The sequence below is a fragment of the Trachymyrmex cornetzi genome, unplaced genomic scaffold, assembly GCF_001594075.2.
Source record: "Trachymyrmex cornetzi isolate Tcor2-1 unplaced genomic scaffold, Tcor1.1 scaffold47, whole genome shotgun sequence".
In the NCBI taxonomy this organism is placed as follows: Eukaryota; Metazoa; Arthropoda; class Insecta; order Hymenoptera; family Formicidae; genus Trachymyrmex; species Trachymyrmex cornetzi.
The window spans coordinates 2,643,025-2,665,041 of record NW_017299509.1 but is presented as its reverse complement, the minus strand read 5'-3'; the positions used below and the strand labels follow the sequence as shown (position 1 = coordinate 2,665,041).

General features: G+C 36.0%; 1 protein-coding gene across 2 annotated transcripts in view; it reads left to right on the top strand.

Moving 5' to 3' along the window:
• Window positions 1-22,017, top strand: part of uif (sushi, von Willebrand factor type A, EGF and pentraxin domain-containing protein uif) — a 52,609-nt gene that overhangs the window by 17,416 nt on the left and 13,176 nt on the right. For both annotated transcript variants that reach the window (XM_018513560.1, XM_018513559.1), the window contains exons 2-18: window positions 1,372-1,447; window positions 4,457-4,490; window positions 11,192-11,273; window positions 11,967-12,133; window positions 14,081-14,221; window positions 14,332-14,561; window positions 14,707-15,060; window positions 15,376-15,750; window positions 15,830-15,998; window positions 16,562-16,924; window positions 17,027-17,209; window positions 17,587-17,763; window positions 17,842-18,044; window positions 18,137-18,760; window positions 18,876-18,999; window positions 19,647-20,969; window positions 21,486-21,938. In XM_018513560.1, the coding sequence (XP_018369062.1) occupies window positions 1,376-1,447; window positions 4,457-4,490; window positions 11,192-11,273; window positions 11,967-12,133; window positions 14,081-14,221; window positions 14,332-14,561; window positions 14,707-15,060; window positions 15,376-15,750; window positions 15,830-15,998; window positions 16,562-16,924; window positions 17,027-17,209; window positions 17,587-17,763; window positions 17,842-18,044; window positions 18,137-18,760; window positions 18,876-18,999; window positions 19,647-20,969; window positions 21,486-21,938 (5,074 nt within the window). In that variant the 5' untranslated portion in view covers window positions 1,372-1,375. The remainder of the gene's footprint in view (window positions 1-1,371; window positions 1,448-4,456; window positions 4,491-11,191; window positions 11,274-11,966; window positions 12,134-14,080; window positions 14,222-14,331; window positions 14,562-14,706; window positions 15,061-15,375; window positions 15,751-15,829; window positions 15,999-16,561; window positions 16,925-17,026; window positions 17,210-17,586; window positions 17,764-17,841; window positions 18,045-18,136; window positions 18,761-18,875; window positions 19,000-19,646; window positions 20,970-21,485; window positions 21,939-22,017) is intronic.

Sequence of the window (22,017 nt, the reverse complement as noted above, 5' to 3'; positions counted from 1 at the left end):
AAATAGGAATAGTTTTTAGAATTTATTGTAATATAACATCATAATAAAATTAAATCTATAATACATTACTTTTAGATTTGAAACTTGAAGCAAGCAATTTTGTGATTAGCTGTAGTTAACTTATGTTTAATGCTGTAAATAATTAATTAGGGATGCACTGGGAATGAACCGAATACTGGACATTTGCCAGATATCCGGTACTATATTTCTAAAAAATACATATATCAGTACCATTACACATGTCATTTCAATATAAAATTTCGGTTAGATATATTGCCAACAATCTTTCTTCGGGATATCCGGTGCATCTTTATTATTAATATCAAAACGCAATTCTTCTTTTTTTTCTTCTGAACAATTAATGAAGTGCTATTTAATTATCAGTTGCCAAAGTTACAGTGTGATTTTTTATAAAGCTGATGTTTTAAAATAACAAAGAAGAATTAACAGATATTTTATTTTTGGAGATATAATAAAATTAAAGATTTTCTTTTTAAATAGAATTAATTATATAAAAATTATGTTTAAAAAATTTTAAGTGATTACTACATGGATGGTAATTACTTAGTTATAAAATTTTGAAAAGAAAACTATAAGAAGAGTTGCATATTGCAATAGTATACTGTTTTATTTCATCTTTCAGATCGAATTTTTGACCACTTTTTTAGACTTGCCATTCCACAGTGTAAGGGTGTGATATATTTGCGAAACGTGAAAAGCAGCAAACGCGGAAGAGCAGCATGATGCTCAGATGACCCCACGCTGGGGTTGGCGTGACAAAAAATAAGATTTGCTAGTCCAGGGTTAATAGACATAGGTGCGCAGTGCAGCGTAACGTCATCAATAATAATTCTCGTGACTCTCTGGCGACGGTTATCGCGGCACTCGGTTACGCGAGGCGAGGTATGCAGCCGCTCTGTGCCACAATTCAGTCACAGAGAAAGAGAGAGAGGGAGAGAGAGAGAAACCGTAAGGAATTTTATGGGAACGGGTGTGTATTCGACGGCGTACAGAAACGACGATATCTTCCGCGTTCTTTCGCGATTATGACGAACGTTCGACAAAGGCAAAGAAAAAAGGTTGTTGAGTTTCTCGAACGACTATACGCTCCACGAGTACGACTCGCACGTGTCATGAACTTAGAACTTAGAATTGCTAATCCGCTGCGACGAAACGTATATTCGCTAATCACTAAATGTACCGATGACACGCAATCACCGACGAGCAATTCCAAGAAAAATCGAGAGAGTTTCGAGAAAAATTACGCCCCGCCTCCGTTACTCCGTCCGACAATATCTACGATCGTTTAATTACTGCCGTGCGACGTATAAGATCGACGTCCATTCACGTAGAATGTTTTGTCTGTTGCAGGAATATGCTGATAAGAGAATTGGCGACCGTTTGGGTCGCCGTCCTCTTGTGCCATCCTCAGCTAACGGAGTCTCAGGTGAGCGTTCAAGTATACGTTACCGAAGTTTCAACGTTTTCAGAGCACGCGTTACACCTTCATTAAGTACCTACTTGCGTAGGATGTCCAGGACATCTCGGTTCTATTTATAACAAAAGAAAGGTTTTTTGCTAAAATTGGCATAATATTTAAAAAATTGGCCAGATACAGATCTAAAAATAATTTTGTTCGATCGTCAAAATAATTGTGTATGATATTCTGATTACTAGAAGATCAACATTTTTTGCAGCATTATTATCACACTTTATTTTTATAACAGAGTTATTTTTATAGTCCAACACAAAATTATTTTTAAATTTTAATTTAATTTAATTCATTATATATTTAAAGAATTACATTTGAGGTATGCAAGAATAAATAAACAAATACGTATCTAGCTAAATTTTTTAATATTTCAGCAATTTTTTTTGTATACACATTATTAATTGTATACACTGTTGGAAAATTTGTATCGAATATAACACATTTTATTAACATTTATATATAAATGTTAATAAAAATATAAATACATATTTTTTGGGTTGCTAATTGCGAGCATGTGAAAAATTATCAATAAATTACATTATTTCAAATTAAAGTCTGCTTAATGTTTATATAAATTTACAGCCTTTTGACTTTATTAGTTTATATACAGCGCAATTAATTCGAACAAATTGCGTTTTTTTTCTCCTAATTTGCTCGTATTGAACGTCCTAGTGCCCCTGTAAAGATTAAAAGTTAATTGCGTTTATTATCTACTGATATTCACGATCATCTCGCATATTGCACGTAGTACATTGTGCAGCTGCAAAAAAACAATTCGAATTAATCAATTGTCTATATACCATCACCTTTTCCGTGATTCAGTCATTGTTTTTTATCTCTCACTCCTCAATAGGAAAACATTTGTAAAACTATATGATAAAATCTTGCATAAAATTTGTAATCTGCAATTACATAGGCATATTTACATAAATAGATGTACAAGTACTAATCTTTTATTAACAATAATATTATTATTCCGACAAACTGCTACGTTTTGGCGAATTGTCTTAACTCAATTTTTGCGAAATTTTTGTCAATTCATGATACCATCATATTGTCCACAATTTGTCCTCTTTCTTTCTCACTCCCTATTACCATGAATAGCATGAATTTGATCAAATCATCCGATATTCGCTGCCAGTATAGTATTAAAAATCTATAATATACGTTACGTGCACTATAGATTTTCAGGACTGAGAGTAAATATCGGAACGCAGTCATAATCACGTCGGTTAGAATCGCGAAGAATCTAAGTACTCTCGGCGAAGGTAATTTTGTCTATGATGAAGAAAAAGTTGCACACACGGTTCTGCCGGGGCGATGGGTGAGGCGCGCGCTATACAGGCCCTACGTCGAGATTCTTGCAAGTTTCAACCGTGGATTATGAAGTAATTGGTATGTCGGCGGCGCGGAGGCTGACTCTGGTTGACTCTGGCTGACTCTCCGTAGGAGTTAGCGGTGTTTCGTTTCCACGAGATATGGCATATGTGAGGTGAAAGTGAATTTCAGTGCACACAGGCGCGCTCATACGCACGCCAAGGTACCGCGCGATCGCACACAGATGCAATATTTTAACTAAGTAAGTATATTACGGAACTGGTAGCCCGATATGAGGGCCGAGAGAAGAGAATGTAGCAAGAATGCAAGTCCGAGGCTTGCCAAGCGTTTCTGCGTGACGCCTTGACGAAGGTCCTTCGAGAAGCGAAACATTCCTCTTTAAATCTAGCAATTATGATTGTCATATAGACGATAGAAATCTTTGTGGGAAATCGTTGCAGAACGGATGCACAAAGCAAATTCGGAAATTTCTCTCGTAAAATGGATTTTAATGGATTTTATTGATTTAATGATTATACGTTTTCCCCCCTCCTGCGAGTTTTTATCGCATTTGGTTGCATAATCGCCTAATAAATGTATGACATATTTCATGACGTCGTAAAATTGCTCTTATCGTAACGTGTTATAAAGAGATGAGAAAGAGACTTTCCGACTTTGAGTTGCACGTGGCACGAAGAAGACTCGATTTTCAAGCGTATTCGTGCGCGGGAATGCGCGAGGGTGCAGCGTTTCTATACAGCTGGCACAACGCGCACCTCTCGCAGGAATGTAGTCACCGTTATATCGCGCACGCATAGCAACGTCGAAATATATACGGACTACGGACGAGGACGCGTCCTCATGAAGTAGCGGGTACTTTCCGTGCTCTTCAGAGACGGATGCTAGAAACGAAGATCGTTGGACAGATTGCATCTTCACTTTCTCCAGCTGGATAACAATGCGTCTAGCATGTCTGGGTCTAACTGGCGCCTTTCCACACTTAAATCCGACTTTTCACGCAAAAATTCCGGCTTTCCAGATGTGAAGCCATTAGTTATCAATCAGAAGTCAGAAGCTAAAAATTGACCAATCACAGTCGTCAATTTTTAGACTAATGGCTTATTGTAGAAGGCCCATAAGATTTACTATTTCGGTTTTTATTATCTATTTATTACTAATTCGCCTTTTATACATGGAAAGAGTAGTTTTGTTAAAGTATCTAAAAATTTAACTGGGTACCAAATGATTCTGAAAATAATTTCGTCAAATTATTAGGAACAAAATATTTAAAATTATTTTCAAATTTATATCTAGCTAAGTTTAAATACTTTAGCAGAATCGTTCTTATCGTCTGTAACAATTTAAAGATTTTTTTTTAGTTATCTTGTGATTTTAATTTACTTTTAACTTTAACAGTTCACAAAGATAGTTTGATATATTCTTATTACTTGTCAAATTTTGTTGCAATGACAATTTGTCTCACTAGCTAATAATTTAGGAAAGTTTTATTTAATTTATATTATATGCGAACACACTCTATGTATCTTCGATGATACTGCGATTTAGAACTCGGCTAATCAATTATCATTTAATTTATGATCAAGTGTTAAATATTAGTGTTAAGTAAACGCTCTTTCTGTGTTGCAGGTTCCTACTACAAATGTCTTTACCTGTCCAAACGGTAAGTAATGACATTCGCTTATAGATTGATGGCGCGTAAAGCGTAAACAACAAGTGTACCTAAAGCGAATCTTTCCTTTTCTTTCCGAAAGATCACATCTATTGTTTGTAGGTTTATCTATTCAGAGAAATTTCAAGATAAATCTTTAGAATAATTTAAAATTACTACAAAAGAGCACGAGGAATTATTTTAAGCGTAAAAATATGCTAATTTTATGCAACTGTAAAAAAAATTCAAATATAATAAATATAATATAAATAAAATATAATGCGATAAATGCCTTTAAGTCTCTGCGATGCTGGAGCATAAATTAAATATTTGCAATCAATAGGGCTGTACTTACTTTCATAATAGTAAATAGTAAATACATAAATATTTAATTTGTGCATCAATATTCGCTCTCATAGATTTTTTTTAATTAAATGCAAGAATTCCTACATTCGATTAAAGCAGAATCTTAGCAGAATGCTTAAATATTTCTATGCAAATCTATATACATTCTGATCACATTCTTCATGATGACACTTAAAAACCGAAAAATATTCCGGCGTGCAGTATACAGAATCAGATTGTATATAAATTCACATAGAAATATTTAAACACTAAGATCCTGTTTTGAATGAATATAGAGGAATTTTCGCATTTAATTCGTATTATAGAGGTGCATTTATTTGTATTAGATTTATTCTTGAAGCCATTAATATTAATATTTTATATTATTCTAATTTAACATAAACGACTCACGTTTTTTTCTATTATTGTAGATTAATTTTAATTTATTTTATAATTCTATAAGAAGTCTCTCTCTCTCTCTCTCTCTCTCTCTCTCTCTCAAGATAAAAAGTAAGTTAATCCGAGAGTAAAGTTAATCTACATTCGTAGAAACGGTCATTGGACGACTGATTTATAAATAAAGACCGCGAATCGATTTATAAGTAAATCCCGCGAATCGCAGTACGACGCGAGATAATGTGAAAGTTGCTCTGCAATTATTTTTTCGAAACGGACTTCACAAGTAAATCCGGAGACATCGTAGAAATCGCCATTCTCGAGACGGTCAACTTATACATTAGTGGACTCTTACTTTTGCGATCGGCCTCCACTGAATAATCGAGCTCTCGTTTCGTAGGTTATGAGAAAACAACTGGGCAATAAAATCAGCGCAAAGTGATTTTCAGGATTATTGAGAAACCGTAAGCGTCATTACGGCTAATGCCGTACAGCCCGCTGTTTGGATAACTGCGAAGAAAGATAAATCACACATTGATGATCCGATAGAAACTTTATGGGAGTATAAAGCACGAGTGATAATTCGATAATAAAAAAGGAGCTTGTTTATTTTCGGCTTCGACTCGGCGTTTCTCATTCGCAAATATTTCTATTGCAGATAGTGTGACAAGTTTTGCAGGATTAATTCCTTGCGTTGTACGTGAAAAAATGTTATCTTCGTCCAATACGTGCAGAGTACAATGCAAATAAGGGAAATCAACGGAAGATTCCTCCTTTTTTTTTACTAGGACGCGTCGTTACTTACATTTAAATTACACAGAGATGTTTTGAATCGCAAATTGCGCGCCAACAATTATGTCTCGCACTGTAGCAGTAGCAGAGTTTGAAAACTGAAACAAGTACGGCGCATGTCCGATAAATAAATCTTGTAAGAGAGACAATGAGAATAAGAGTTCGGCCATTCGTAACGCTGCTCCACTTTTCTTCGTTTACTCGCCAATGCAATTAAGTAGGTTGCACGTACCATATGGGGCCGGTTGGTCGCTAGCCATAAGTCGTTGCGTGCGCCTAAAAAATTGCAAGTGCGGCTATTTTCTTCCGTATTTTCTATTTTCCCGTTCTTTCTTACTTCAATTAATCAACGATTCGTTCGGTCACGCCTTTGATCTCATCGATTGCTGCACATCGCGATAGAAACGATTTCATCGAGAGACCGAAAACTTGTTTTGAATAAATATTAAACGATATCAACAAATCAATACCATTTAATTTGAACAATATTAACAAATTAATATCGCATTCAATATTATACAAATAATTTAACATTGAACGAATGAATAAATATCGTTGAACTAATAAACAAATATGATTGTATTTATTAGAATAACAAATGGATTTTCAGAATTAAAGTAGATCAAAGTAAAATAGAATTTTAATTTCAGAAAGTAAGTCCTGTATGCGCTAATATACATATGTAGCTAATATGTTACGTGTTGATTCAATAATTAGAATAAAATCTACAATCTAAAGACATAATTCTCCGCACACACATTCTTTACATAAATATTACTTTATTAACATTTTATAAGTAGCAGCTCTGGAATCCATTGCAAAACATAATATATTTCTTTCGTCCTCGTGCGTACAACATTCTTACATTCCACATGTTAGGTACATGGACCTTCGAAGATATAACATTTTAAGATGTGAATCTTAAAATGTTAAAAAAATTAAATTAAATTAAATTAAATTAAACAAACTTTATCTTAATGTATGACGTTTAATGATAGCAAGGGCTGTGTTTAATGCAGGTGGAATATTTGAAGGCCCTATTTGAAGGCCGAAATTTTTGATCCACGCGACGCACGAATCGACGCGTGTGAACGTATCAGGTAGATTCAGGGGTGTAGATATTAGGTACAGGTAGAGAAGAACAGATAGGACGGCATTCCTAAACCGTGAATCCCTTTCCAGCTTCTCTTTTGTTCCCCTCCTTCTCATCCACCCAATATCATCGAACCATCGCCGTCGTACTTACGCCGTCGCGTCGTACACACTAAGAAAAAAATGTTGTTGATTCAATTAAAAAGGCATAAATTATTATTTCAATAATCAAGCCTTTATATCAATAAAATATACGCATGAATTAATCACTTGTGTTAGTGACAGTCCGTAATATAGACTTTAATTGAATCTACAGCATTTTTTTCTCAGTCCACACAACGGCCCTAAAAATATACGTCGGTTTTGCGCATTCACGCCACGGTTATACGTTATTTGCACCTTGGAGGAAACTCGACCGAGAGCATCGTCGAACGGGATTCCAAAAAGTAGAACATCCGGCAACTTGCTCGCTCATCTGTTCTTACGCGATCCGCGCATACCACGTACGCTTCTCGCAAGAAGGCTTTTACTGGAAAAAAAAAAAAAAAAAAAAGAAACGAGGAAACGAAGATATAGAGACTGCCTTTCCACATACTCGCGTGCCAAGTGACGTGTTAAAAGATTACATCATTCATTTGCTAGCTCATCTTCCTTTTGTCACCAGTCTCTGTTCCAGTTTCTTTCGCATCTAAAATATATTCCACTGAATACTGAATTTCATTAATTTTGGTTATCATTGACTTTATCTCTTTAAAGTAGAAAAATTCATACAAAGTTGAACAATTTATGTTTGAAACACATTTCACATGTTCTAAACGGTCCACTCAAATTTTTGTGTTTATTTAACATAAGATGAATAATATTATAGAAAATAACATGGATATTGTGTAAAAAAATGATTACAAAAAAGATAATGCTGACACAGTTTGTAAACAAACTGTGGAAGTATATTTTTTTTATATAATTAATATTTATGATATGTATATATAGATATAGATATTCTTGTTTCAGATGCTCGCTATATTTCAATTTGTAATAGTGGAATGTCGAGATTTCCTCCATTTTTCGAAATCAACTGCGATGTGTCATTAATATTACGCGATCATTGGTTGAAATATCATGCGTCTCGACCGCCGAGAGAAAATAATATTTCACACACGTTCTTCGGACGAGAAATGCTAATGGACGTCGAGAGAACCGTGTGCGTGCATGGCCATTTGACCTTTTGAAAGAAAGGAAGGTCGTCATCGAGTCTCTCCCAGCGAATAATCCAGCACCAACTGCATCAGCAACATGACTCTGAGTGATGCTGCGTCTCGTTTCTCTTTCGCGCAACTTGCGTGTTCTAGCGAAATGCAAAATATCTTTAATTACATTTCACACTGGGTCTTCCGAGGTTTTATCCAGCATGGGACAGCGGGAAAATAAACGTATTCATAATATTCATTAAAAATAAAGAAGAATAAAATATAATACTAAACATTACTTTTTGTTTATAAAAATTATTTAATATAAATGTCTAGAAATGTGTATGTATGGTGTTAATATGATTCGATTGGAAAATATCCAGCTACGAAAGAATTCACTGAGTATACGCATTTAGATTTATGACGTTAGTGCCCGTTTCTACCAATGTAGTTTAACTTTAATCTCGGTTCAACTAACTCTTCATCTTTCTCTAGTTCTAAGAATTAGAAGAAGATGAAAAGTAAGTTGTACCAAGATTAAAGTTAATTTACATATGATAGAAACGGATATGAGTGGTTGTAAAATTGTGAGAATAATCGACAGAATAATTACTTTAATAAGAGGAAAATGCGGCAATAAATAAATAATACGAATAGGAGAAATTCTAATATATTTAAATCGACTTTAACACTTCATAATATACTATATATGTAGATTTTTAAATATATTTTTTAATTCTTCAAATTGCACGCTGATTCTGTTCGTCGAACTTACAATATTATTAATTAAATCTGAAAATAATACCATAAATTCCCTTGATCGTCAATTTAATAACGATGCTAAACACTTTAAAGTAAAGTATCTTAAAATACTACAAAAAATTTTATTGCGAAAAATACTATACTAATAGATATAATTTATTTTGATCAAACATTGATACCATTTAATAACAAGTAGAAATCGTCAATAAATAGCCGTGAATTGAATAATTAGAAGTAGGTAATTCTTTTTTAAATTATCTATTTAAAGTTAGAGAATAAGTTAGTTCTACCTGGTAGCATCATTACTTTCTGAACAATGAAATACGAGTACGCTGTTACGCGCTCGCTCTAATTGTATTCTTAGATAACTGCGAAATGTTATACCTTCTCATGGATCGAAACATTAGTATAGCATCTCATTTACATAGCTTGTTCAAAGATTCTGTAAAATGCAATCGTTTGTTATATAACAAGATTCTGACTAGAATGAGGTGGTTTACTTTGATCGAACCACTGACACGGATCGAGTTCGCGGAAACTCGACGAGCATCCTCAAACTATATGTACAACATGCCGTGAAATTAAAGTTTGTGCTGGGAGCAATCTGGATACAAGCTTCTTTCGTACGATATCCACATGGATCGATGCAGAAAATTATTTTGATGCAATTTCTCAGTCGAGTGAGCAAACGCATCAAATTACTCTCCGACTAATCAGATTTGAGAAAATCTTGTGAATCAGATAGATGTAAATTATATGTATCAAGGATATCAAGATAATCTGGCTATCATAAAAAAATATCAGCGGTTCGACAGAGAAATTAAACTAGATTATTGATTGTATAAATATACGTAAATCAATAATACAATCTATCAAATTCGTTAAACTGTTACCGTTATGAATTGAGTAGCCGATATACGAGTATGCAGTTATATCCAAAAACATAACAAAATTAGATATTGGCATTTCTGGATTTTTTAACTCCTTGGTTATAAATTAAATGTTTTAAAAAGTATGCTCTGAAACAAAGTCTACAAACTCTAAAATTAAGAAAGAAAAATAGATTTAATTGCAAAAGAAATTATATCCCTACTATTACAGAGAAAAACATGCAAAAAAAGTTGAATCTCCAAATTGTTATTGTTGCAAATGTAATTATCCATCAGTTATATTTAATAAATATAGCGGACATTTTGTTCTAAAATCAACTTATAAAATTATCTATTTAAGCTGCAAAATCAATAAAGTGTATTCGATTTTAATAGATAGAAGTTGTATTTTTCATGCGATATTATACACGTTTTGTTCACTGAGAAAAAAAGTGGTTTATTTGACTAAATTAGTTTAATTTTTCTTTATTTCCTTCGATGAAAAATGTACGTACTTGGGTCAAACATATGATTTAACATTTGATTTAAATGCGTACATTCGTCAACGAAAGAAATAAAAACAATTAAATTATTAAGTGAAATAAACAATTTATCTAATCAAATAAACAATTTTTTTTCCAAGTAAAACATTCAACCTCATGAATTTTTTTTAAAGAAAACCTTATTGATAGATTAAATGAGAAATATTAGCTATACAAGTTTTTTTCATTCTCGCCAAAAAATTTCAAACGATAATGATTTTTGTCAATGAGCTACTTAATTTCACTACTTTATGAGATTCTATTCGACTTCGATCAACCCCTTAAGGCACATCGTATGCACTAAAAACAATTGAGGCCGTTGTGTCGCTGTCAGTGCGGATTGCGCAGGTCACCGATTAACCGCCTTTCCTGTCTTCTATACGTATGCTTGCCAGCAGAAAATAGTTTAAGTATCCGGTTGCACGGAAGCGTTTGCCAACCTTAAAATAAGGTTTCCCGCATCCGTGCAATCGATGTCAATATTTTCGAGTTTCCAACAAAAGTTTCACGATTATCATGATAAATTAAAGTATATAAAAATTTATATGTAAGTATATCGCAGTCTTTACTATAATTTTAGAGATTTTAATCAATTGTAATCGGTACAACATGGTGCTCCAATAATCCCCTTAGCAATATTGCGTGCTCGCGACGCATTATTACAACTTTGCGCACAGACAATCTTTAGATCTAAGACAGACAGTTTAATGCAATGTTTCCTTGCACAGGATGGGAGCTGCGAGGCATACACTGTTACAAATTCTTCAACATCAGGCATTCCTGGGAAAAAGCGGCGGAATTATGCAGGAGGTAAGGCGTACCCTATCGATCTTTCCCTTTCGTTATAAATTATATAAAGTATCAACATTTAAGATTTGACTTTTACAGAATATAATCTCTTTCATATTATAATAAACACATGATCGGGTATCCATATATTATCCGTTCTTAGATCTGTTTTTTATTCCTAAACTATAATGGAACTTTTTTTCTTGCTTTCGCCAAACATGTATCTATTCTTTAAATTCCAAAAGACCACTGGTTCAGCTATAGAAAACAGAGAGAGTTCTCTTATCTTAAGATTATCTCAATCTTAGAACGTTATTGATGTAAATTTTATATACAAATGAAAAGGATCATTGAGCGTTCAGCTATGTCAATTAATGGTCATCAAAAAGTCTGATCTGCCACGAGTAGTTAAGTATTTAAGTAAGTTAGTTAAGTGTAGCGTCAGAGAGTTAAGTAATATCTTATTAAGATATTAATACAGCTCTCTGATTCGTTTATTCAAATCCATCGGTTTATTTAAACAAATCACGAAGCTGTATTAGCATTTTAAAACATTATTTAAGACGATCTTGAAATAAAAACGGATTATGAATACCGGTGAATCTTTGTTTCTCGAAATAAAAGAAATTCAATTTTTTTCTCATTCTTCTCGATTACGCTGCGTTGTAAGATGAGTTACATCACTGATGTATGAAAATTGACGGTTTATTGCAGATACGGGAGCGAACTGATGGTGGTGGAGTCGTACAGCGAGAACAACATGTCGGCGAACATGATCGGCCGGCATTTGGATCGTTACTGGCTGGGTCTCGCTTCACTCGACTACTTACGTACCGACACACTTGAATCTGCCGCGGGAATGCTCGTCTCGCAATACGCCGGTTCGTACGCAATTCCATTTCACTTGATTTGCAGACGTCCATCTGCGAGAGCAGATCCCGTAACCGAACGCATCCTGTGCAATTTCTCTACCACTCTTCTTCCTTTTTTTTTATCCGTCTCTTGAGTACGACTCGCGCTCTTCGCCATTAACGATCGACTGCTTAAGAGACCTTGACCGATATTCCGCGTGATGCAGTTATCAAATGCGACTCTCGAAGTGAAGGGAATGAAAATTCTACAAGTTACAAATGCTCAATTCTCAATACCACAGTATTTATTCGATATCGATTCAAAAATATGATTTCTAGCTCTTCATTTTTCTTAACTTTCAGTTCTCTCCTAAAATCTCTTTTTCAATCATTAACTCTTCAGTGCCATACTATATCTTTTAATCGTGGGTGTGGCACACTGTGTGATGCGTATGATGTACCCAATCCAAACTTTGGCTGCTTATAACTTTCATAAAAACGTGTATTGTAAAAAATTTTTTTCACAAAGTATTTTAAAACCGCACACACAAATGTGAGTACACAACTAAATAACTAAAGCCTCAACAGTCTAAGGATTTTAGTGGTTAGATAATACTTTTTGTGTGAGTTTATATAGGTATATGTAGTGTATACTCCGTTTTGTAAACTGCGCGCCAAAATTATATTTTCAATCTTGAAACGCAATTATAAGCCAAACTGAGATAATAACATCACAAATCAAATTGACAAGCGATTTAATAATATTAATTTTTTTCTAATCGAAATAAATGCTGCATTTTAAGAAATGTAAAGTCGGCGGCACACGATGCTATGCTTGTTTTCTTTCTGGATTGCTGCTAACTGGATTAGAATCTCTGACAGTGCCAACATCGCAGCCAATACAATGGCAAAGATCTAATCCAATTTGCAATCGAGAAAGAAAACGAGTATCGTGTGCCGCCGGCTTAACGGTATCAGGTAAATATTATACGTGTATCTTCATTAATAAAAAAGTTACAAGCAATAAAGTAAACAAAAGTATCAAGTAGAATCTGTTTCTTTTTTTTCTTTTTTTCGAAAAAAAGGGTCGAGAATGCCATATCGAGAGTGGCGCCGAAAGATTAATTAGTCAAAAACTAAGTGAGTGTCAATCTTTATTATTTTGCGCAAAAATCAAATTGATTACAAAGTCTGAGATGTAAAAGATATCTGCATTTTTTTCAGACAGCAAGTAGTAGAACTGTTAGAAATAAAAAACAATGAATTCATCTAAAGTACCGATGTATGGAATATGAAAAATAATAACAAAATCTTCGTCTTTGTGTTCGGGTAAAAATGTCTTAACATGTTACGAATGTATTATGAAATTAAGTGGTTGATAATCGTGACGCGGTCGTTTCGCACAAAGCTTTGACCTCGCATACACGCGGGGCCAGTTTCTATCAGGGTCACGGAAACACGGAACTCGCATACGCGGGACGAAGGCACACTTTTCCCACAACAATACCCAGACGTTGTCGTTTCTCGTCGGTTTGCTACAAACTGCAATTTCCTCGTCTAACGCATTTGTATACGTCTACTAAACCGCACTATTAATTATGCTTGAGCTTAACTATGTATCGCTAGCAACAGACGTAATTACTTAAGTAAGGATATATACGACCAAATTGAGGCAATCCCTTGTCATAAGCATGCAGTAGTTGAGATATTCGTATTGTTAACTTTAAAATATCCATACCCACAATTATTTTTTCCCCTAATTCTTTTACAAAATAATATCTTAGACATAAGTTGTACGATTATATGATTGTATTTAGAGGAGATCGAATAACGGTAAAATTAATTTTTGAAAAAAAAATCAATTTTCGAGATCAATAAAGATCATCGCCACTGTTTTAACAAAAATAAAATTGTAGGATTTTCTTTTTCGTAATGTAATCCCTCTAAATATTGTTGATATTGTTGGCAAAAATGTAGGTTTCTGGGCGTCTAAGCAACCGAATCCGCTATCAGGCGAATGCGTGGACGTCGCCTTGACGGATAACCAGCAAACGTGGGAATTGACCACGTGCGAGTCGCTTCTTCCTTTCATGTGTCGTGCCGACGCCTGTCCTTCCGGTAAGTCCGCATTTACGTAAATTGCGACGACAGGCGATATGTAAGCTGTTCTCTATATATTTCACGTGGAACGTGAAATGATAATCCGTCGTGACGGGATAACTCCACAGGTTCGTTCCACTGCTCGAATGGCAAGTGCATCAACGTGGCGTTTAAATGCGACAAGCAGGACGACTGCGGCGATTATTCCGACGAATTGGACTGCCCGGCTAACTGCCAGTATTATATGGCGAGCAGCGGCGATGTCGTGGAAAGCCCAAATTACCCGCATAAATATGCACCCCTCAGCAATTGTAAGTGGACGCTGGAGGGCCCTCAAGGACATAATATCCTCTTGCAGGTGAATTATTTACTCGACAAATATCCCTTGTTCAATAAGCTAATGCTACATATATATATATATATGTAGTACGTTGTAACAATCAAAAGTCGATATAATTGAAAATTGAGTGGAATTACAAAATGAGTCACGATTCGTGTTCCAGTTTCAAGAATTCGAGACCGAGAAGAGTTTCGATATAGTGCAGATCCTCGTAGGCGGTAGAACCGAGGAGAAGTCTGTAAATCTCGCGACCCTTTCCGGCAAGCAGGACTTCAGCAACAAGCTCTTCGTCTCGGCCTCAAACTTCATGGTTATAAAATTCAGCTCCGATGCCTCGGTAGAGAGAAAGGGCTTCCGTGCCTCGTGGAAGACCGAACCGCAAGCCTGCGGCGGAATCCTCAGAGCGACGCCGCAAGGACAAGTGCTCACATCCCCGGGATATCCCCAGAATTATCCCGGAGGATTGGAGTGTCTGTATATCCTGCAGGCTCAACCGGGACGCATAATGTCTCTGGAAGTATGTTCAACTTTTACTATTTATCCATTTAACATTAAATCAATGCAAAATGTTGATACATTTATGGCAAAATTGACATCTCAAAGTAGAAGAGTTCTCCAGAATATTCTGTTATTAGAAAACATATATTTTATCGGAAAGTGCCTTTTAATATATAAAAAATTTACCTTAAAATTACATTATATAACAAATAATAGTATGGCGCTAGCAATCAATTATAAAAGTTCACAAGCGGTAGTCAAAGTATTAGTACAGCGTTAAAATTCTTTTAAACAAGGATTAAATGTGAAATCCAATTAACTCTCTCGGTTCTAGATCGAGGACTTGAATCTTGAAACGAATCGGGATTATATTCTTGTGAGGGACGGAGATTCGCCTATGAGTAAACCGATTGCACGTCTCACCGGAAAATCGGAGGACAATCCAACAGTAATCATATCTACCGGAAACAACTTGTATTTGTACTTTAAAACGAGCCTCGGCGATTCCAAGCGTGGTTTCAGCATTCGCTTCACGCAGGGTTGCAAAGCTACAATCATTGCAAGAAACGGAACGGTTCAGTCACCATCTTACGGTCTCAACGATTATCCTAATAATCAGGAATGTTTGTACAAAATAAAAAATCCGGACAGGGGACCGCTGTCCCTGAAATTCACTAACTTCACCGTTCACAAAACCGACTACGTACAAGTAAGTGCCTTTATGAAGTTTCGTTACGTTCACGCATGTTCGGATTATTAACTTTCGCTCTTTCGCGGGAAATTGGTAGATATACGATGGTTCCAATACGAACGGTCTACGCTTGCATTCCGGAAGCGGTTTCACCTCTAACACTCGACCTAAGATCACGCTCACCGCGGAAAGCGGAGAAATGCTCGTTAGGTTCGTCTCTGATGCTTTGCACAGCAACATCGGCTGGCAGGCTAAGTTTTCTGCTGGTAAGTCGTATTATTTCCACATCTGATATTATGTAAAGAAAGTAACATGTTATTACATAATGATATTATTAAGATATCGCTCTTTTACTTCAAAACAACACACACAACTCAAAAGATTAAGCTTCCCAAAACAGAGAAAGAACTATTTTCCGACTTAACGGAAAATTATTGACTAATCGAATAACATCGGTAAAAAGAAAATCTATTCTTAACATAATTAAATGTTAACATGATTAAATATTTATTATTTTTATTTCACGACTCTTGAAAACATTTTTTTCTTTTTAATGATATTTTTAACTACTCTTTTTGATGATTTTTTACGAAATTAAGTTAGTTGACTTTTGATGACTGATAGGAGAACATTTACCGGCCCTAACTTATTCATCATAATAATTAAAAAAAACACGTCCTTACAGCTGTCTCACTTTTGAAATAAGGGAGCAATATCTATATATCAGTTGTATATAATGGTTTTATATTTCTATCGCATTTTAATATGAATTTATGTATGTGTAATAATGATAGTTATATTAATATTATAAAAAAAATATCAATTGTAGATTGTCCTCTATTGCAACCGGGCGAGGGAGCTTTAGCGTCCAATCGGGACACAGCATTCGGCACAGTAGTTACGTTCTCCTGCCCACTGGGGCAAGAGTTCGCCACAGGCAAATCTAAGATTTCCACGGTATGTCTCCCCGGAGGAAACTGGTCCGTTATGTATATTCCTAAATGCCAAGAGGTGTACTGTGGCCCAGTACCTCAAATCGATAATGGATTCTCAATTGGTTCTTCGAACGTTACCTACCGAGGATTGGCGACCTATCAGTGTTACGCGGGATTCGCGTTTCCTTCCGGAAGACCAACGGAGAAGATTTCTTGTTTGGCTGATGGAAGATGGGAAAAGAAACCATCCTGCTTAGGTTCGTTAAAAATTTCACAATCGACACGACTATATATAGATGCGATATAAACGAATAAATTTGTAGAGTATTGAAAAAATACGCATATAAATATATTTTCAGCATCTCAATGCGCTCCGCTACCGGAAGCACCTCATGCTAATATAACCATCTTGAACGGAGGCGGTCGAAGTTACGGCACGATTGTTAGATTCGAATGCGAGCCCGGCTACGTTCGAAGCGGACATCCCGTCATTCTTTGTATGAGCAACGGTACCTGGTCTGACAAAGTACCAACATGTTCGCGTAAGTATAGTGAACAAAAATTAACATCAATTGTATCTGATAATTGTAATGATAAAGTACCAACATGTTCGCGTAAGTATAGTGAACAAAAATTAACATCAATTGTATCTGATAATTCTCTGTAATGATTTTTTTTTTAATACTGTTAGTATCTATGTACACACAAAACAAGATGTAACATGTTAAATTTTTTTCTATGTTACTTATTTTTTTATTTTTTCAAAATTTTTCATTAACATTACTTATATTAAGTAAAAGTATAAAATATTGATAAGATTCGATTTAGACGACCGGTATGCATTAAGCAATTCTCCTTTACAGATTAATTTAACATTGATATAAAATTAATACAGCAACGTTTTTTTTTCTTATTGTAGGTGCTAAATGTCCGTTGTTACCTACGATTAAAAATGGATTCATTGTTGATATCGGCAAGGATTATTACTTTGGTGATGAAGTTAGGGTACAGTGCAATAAAGGATACAAGTTAACTGGATCAAATATTATACAATGTGGTCCTTATCAACGATTTGATAACGTACCAACGTGCGAAGGTAGATTTTATAACATAAATTATTTATTATAATGAGAAATGAGTAGCGTTGCCTCCAATCTTTTATTTGCCTCTGTAGATATAAACGAATGCACATCGAGTCAATGCGATCTGGCGTCCACGGAATGCTTAAACAATCCTGGTGCGTTTACCTGTAAGTGCAAGTCGGGCTTTGCACCGACTATGGATTGTCGGCCTATCGGTGATCTTGGTCTTATCAACGGTGGCATTCCCGACGAGTCGATCACTGTTTCAAGCTCGGAAAATGGATACACAAAAACTGTAGGACATATTGACATTTTCTATTCATAATCTTTCAGAGTATATATCCTCTTTTTCTGTTTATAATATTAAATATTCATATACTTTCAAAGGGTATTCGTTTGAATAACGGCGACGGATGGTGCGGCAACAATATCGAGCGGGGCACGAACTGGGTGACAATCGACATGAAAGCACCGACAATTATTCGCGGTTTCCGCACGCAGGTCGTAGCCAGGATCGACGGGAATATCGCGTACACGTCAGCCGTGCGAATTCAATACACGAACGATTTGACGGACATCTTCATAGATTACAAAAATCCAGACGGTACCCCGGTGGAGTTCAGGATGGCGGAGGCGACGCTTTCCATCCTAAATCTACCTATGCCAATTGAGGCTCGCTACGTAAGGTTCAGGATACAGGATTACGTCGGTGCACCGTGTATAAAGCTAGAGATAGTTGGTTGCACCAGATTGGAATGCGCGGACATTAACGAGTGTGCCATCAGAAACGGTGGCTGCCATCAAAAGTGCATTAACAGTCCCGGCAGTTACTCCTGCATGTGCAACACGGGCTTTGAACTGTACAAAGGCAATGGTACGGCTGGATTCAACCTGGCGAAGGCAGAAACTGGTGAAAGGGATGGCGATTTATATCAGAGAAATAAAACGTGCGTGCCAGTGATGTGCCCGCCATTGACGGCACCGGAAAATGGAAAATTATTGTCAACCAAGGTAAAATAAAAATTAAATAATACGATTTTTGTCGTTGCCCGAGTAAATATTTATTGCAATTATTATTATTATCACTAAGAAAATATTTTCTTTTATGTATGAATTTATTTATTAGGAGCAGCATCACTTTGGCGATCTCGTCAGATTTCAATGCAATTTTGGTTACGTTTTATCTGGATCTTCGGCTGTAATTTGTACTTCCTCTGGAGTTTGGAACGGAACTATCCCCGAATGTCAATGTAAGTACAAAACGTTTCAAAATTATCGCACATCAATTTTTGTCACATTGTCATATCATATATAGAAAAAAGATATAATTTTTCCGTAAGAAATACACTATTATTCATAAGTCAGGCAACACTTGCAATTTCATAAAAGTTAAGTTAAAAACATTTTTTTTTTATTTTAAAGATATGTACACAAATAAAAAACATTGTAACAAAAATTTATACTCTTCCTTCTCTTTCGATGCTAAATAGTATTTTGTAAAAATAAGTTTTTACACTAAAAATATTGCAAAAAGTAGACCGATTTTTTAAAAATCCATTTTAAAATTTGAAACCAATTAAAAAGGCTATTTTTAAATACTTTTTTATTAGTTTTTGTTTGATAATATTTCGTCAAACTACAAACGCAGAATTTTAAAATAAAATTCCAGAGCCTCAGAAGGTGCGTTAAATTCACTGCATGCGTCTCCTCTGTGTGTTTATCTGCGAGACAATTAGACAAGTGTCTAATCGAGACACACTGGCATTCTTTTATACCTCCTCTTTCTCTTTCTTTATTCTGTTTATTCAAATAACTTTAAAGAAATTGTCGGAATTTAGATGTGACATTCCTATTTTGTAAAATAAATTTCTTAAATGTGCTCTTTAACTGTTTACAGACGCGAAATGTGTATCGCTGCCAGACGATAAAAGCGAGGGTCTTAGCGTGATCCGAAACGATGAGACCAGCGTGTTAGTACCCTTCAAGCAGAACGTCACTCTAAAGTGCGGTACCAACGGCCGCTACTTGCGCAATACCGCAACATCCAATTTCCGGCAATGCGTATACGATCCTAAACCCGGGTTGCCCGATTATTGGCTGTCTGGTCTGCAGCCAGCTTGCCCTCGCGTGGACTGCGGGAACCCGCTTCCCACGCCCGGCGCCGAGTATGGCCAGTATCTTGACACCAAGCATCACTCCTCTTTCTTTTTCGGCTGTCAAGATACCTTTAAATTAGCCGGTCAGACCAACCGCAATGACAACGTTGTGCGTTGTCAAGCGAATGGCGTTTGGGACTTTGGCAACCTGCGATGCGAAGGTCCGGTCTGCGAGGATCCTGGCAGGCCGAGTGACGGCTATCAAGTGGCGCGTAGCTACGAACAGGGTTCGGAGGTACAATTCAGCTGCAACAGACCCGGCTACATTCTCATTAGCCCGCGACCAATCGTCTGCATTCGCGAGCCTGAATGCAAGGTCATCAAACCGCTCGGTCTGGCCTCCGGACGCATCCCAGATTCGGCGATAAACGCCACCTCCGAGAGACCGAACTACGAAGCTAGAAACGTCCGATTGAACTCAGTAACCGGCTGGTGCGGTAAGCAAGAGGCCTTCACTTACGTTAGCGTCGATCTCGGTCGTATCTATCGAGTGAAGGCAATCCTCGTCAAGGGCGTGATCACCAATGACATAGTCGGCAGACCCACAGAGATTCGTTTCTTCTACAAGCAGGCGGAAAATGAGAATTATGTCGTCTATTTCCCAAATTTCAATCTGACTATGCGCGATCCCGGAAATTATGGCGAATTGGCGATGATCACCCTGCCCAAGTACGTGCAGGCCCGTTTTGTGATCCTCGGTATCGTTAGCTACATGGACAATGCCTGTCTCAAGTTCGAGCTTATGGGATGCGAGGAACCGGTGACCGAACCGTTACTGGGTTACGATTACGGATTCTCACCTTGTGTAGACAACGAGGCGCCGGTCTTCCAGAACTGCCCGCAACAACCGATAGTTGTACAGAAGGGAGCCAACGGAGAATTGCTCCCGGTGAATTTCACAGTGCCAACCGCCGTCGACAACAGCGGCAGTATCGCCCGAGTGGAAGTGAAGCCTCAAAGTTTCAAAACTCCCATTCGAATCTTTGAAGACACATTCGTGAAATATATAGCTTTCGATTACGATGGCAATGTAGCCATTTGCGAGATCAACATTACTGTTCCGGGTTAGTAACAATTTTCAATTTACCTAATATTTAGATCATTTTATCTAATACATAGACTTATTTCGCGTTATAACGCTCCAAGTACCAATGTTTCTTACTCACTATAAAAACCAAATTAATTAGTGTGAAAATAATGAAAATGATAAACAATCGAATATTTCATTAATATGAAGAATATAATTATTGAAAATATCAAAGAATATCAGATCAATCCCATCTTTTACGCAAAAAATATATGTCTATTATTATTCCAATGTAAACAATTGCAATAATGACCGTTTGATTATAGTATCTATTAATAGCGTATATTTAAAATTAAAAAATTTTAAATTAAAAATTTTTTACGTTTTAATAGTATATATGCTTAAAAATACTATATTATGTATAGTTCTATATAATATAATATTATATTTAAGGGTAAATTTTATGTAATCTTAATTAAATTATTAATTAATGTTTATTAATATTAGTTAATATAATTAATATTAAATTAATTGGTATATTCTGATATTTCAGATATAACTCCACCGAAACTGAGCTGTCCCCAGAGCTACGTTATCGAACTGATTGACCGACAAGAGAGTTACCCCATTAATTTCAATGAGACGCGAAAACGCATTAACGCCACGGATGCGTCCGGTCCCGTAACGATCACTTTCGTCCCAGAACGTGCAGTGATTCGAATCGGCGATTTTGAAAACGTTACGGTATATGCGACGGATCCTAGCGGCAATAGAGCAGTTTGTCACTTTCAAGTTTCGGTCCAGGCAACGCCCTGCGTTGATTGGGAGCTAAAACCGCCGGCTAATGGTAATCTGAAATGCATTCCCGGAGACCAGGGAATGCAGTGTAGAGCAACCTGTAAGGCTGGATATAGATTCACCGACGGATCACCCGTAAAAACATTCGGGTGTGATATTAGCAGACGATGGACACCTTCGTCGGTGGTACCCGACTGCGTTTCCGAAAGTAAGTTTCTTATTTTGAGATTAACTTTATCTTATTTAGTATTATTACTTTATAATTTGTTTGTAACTTTATTTAATAA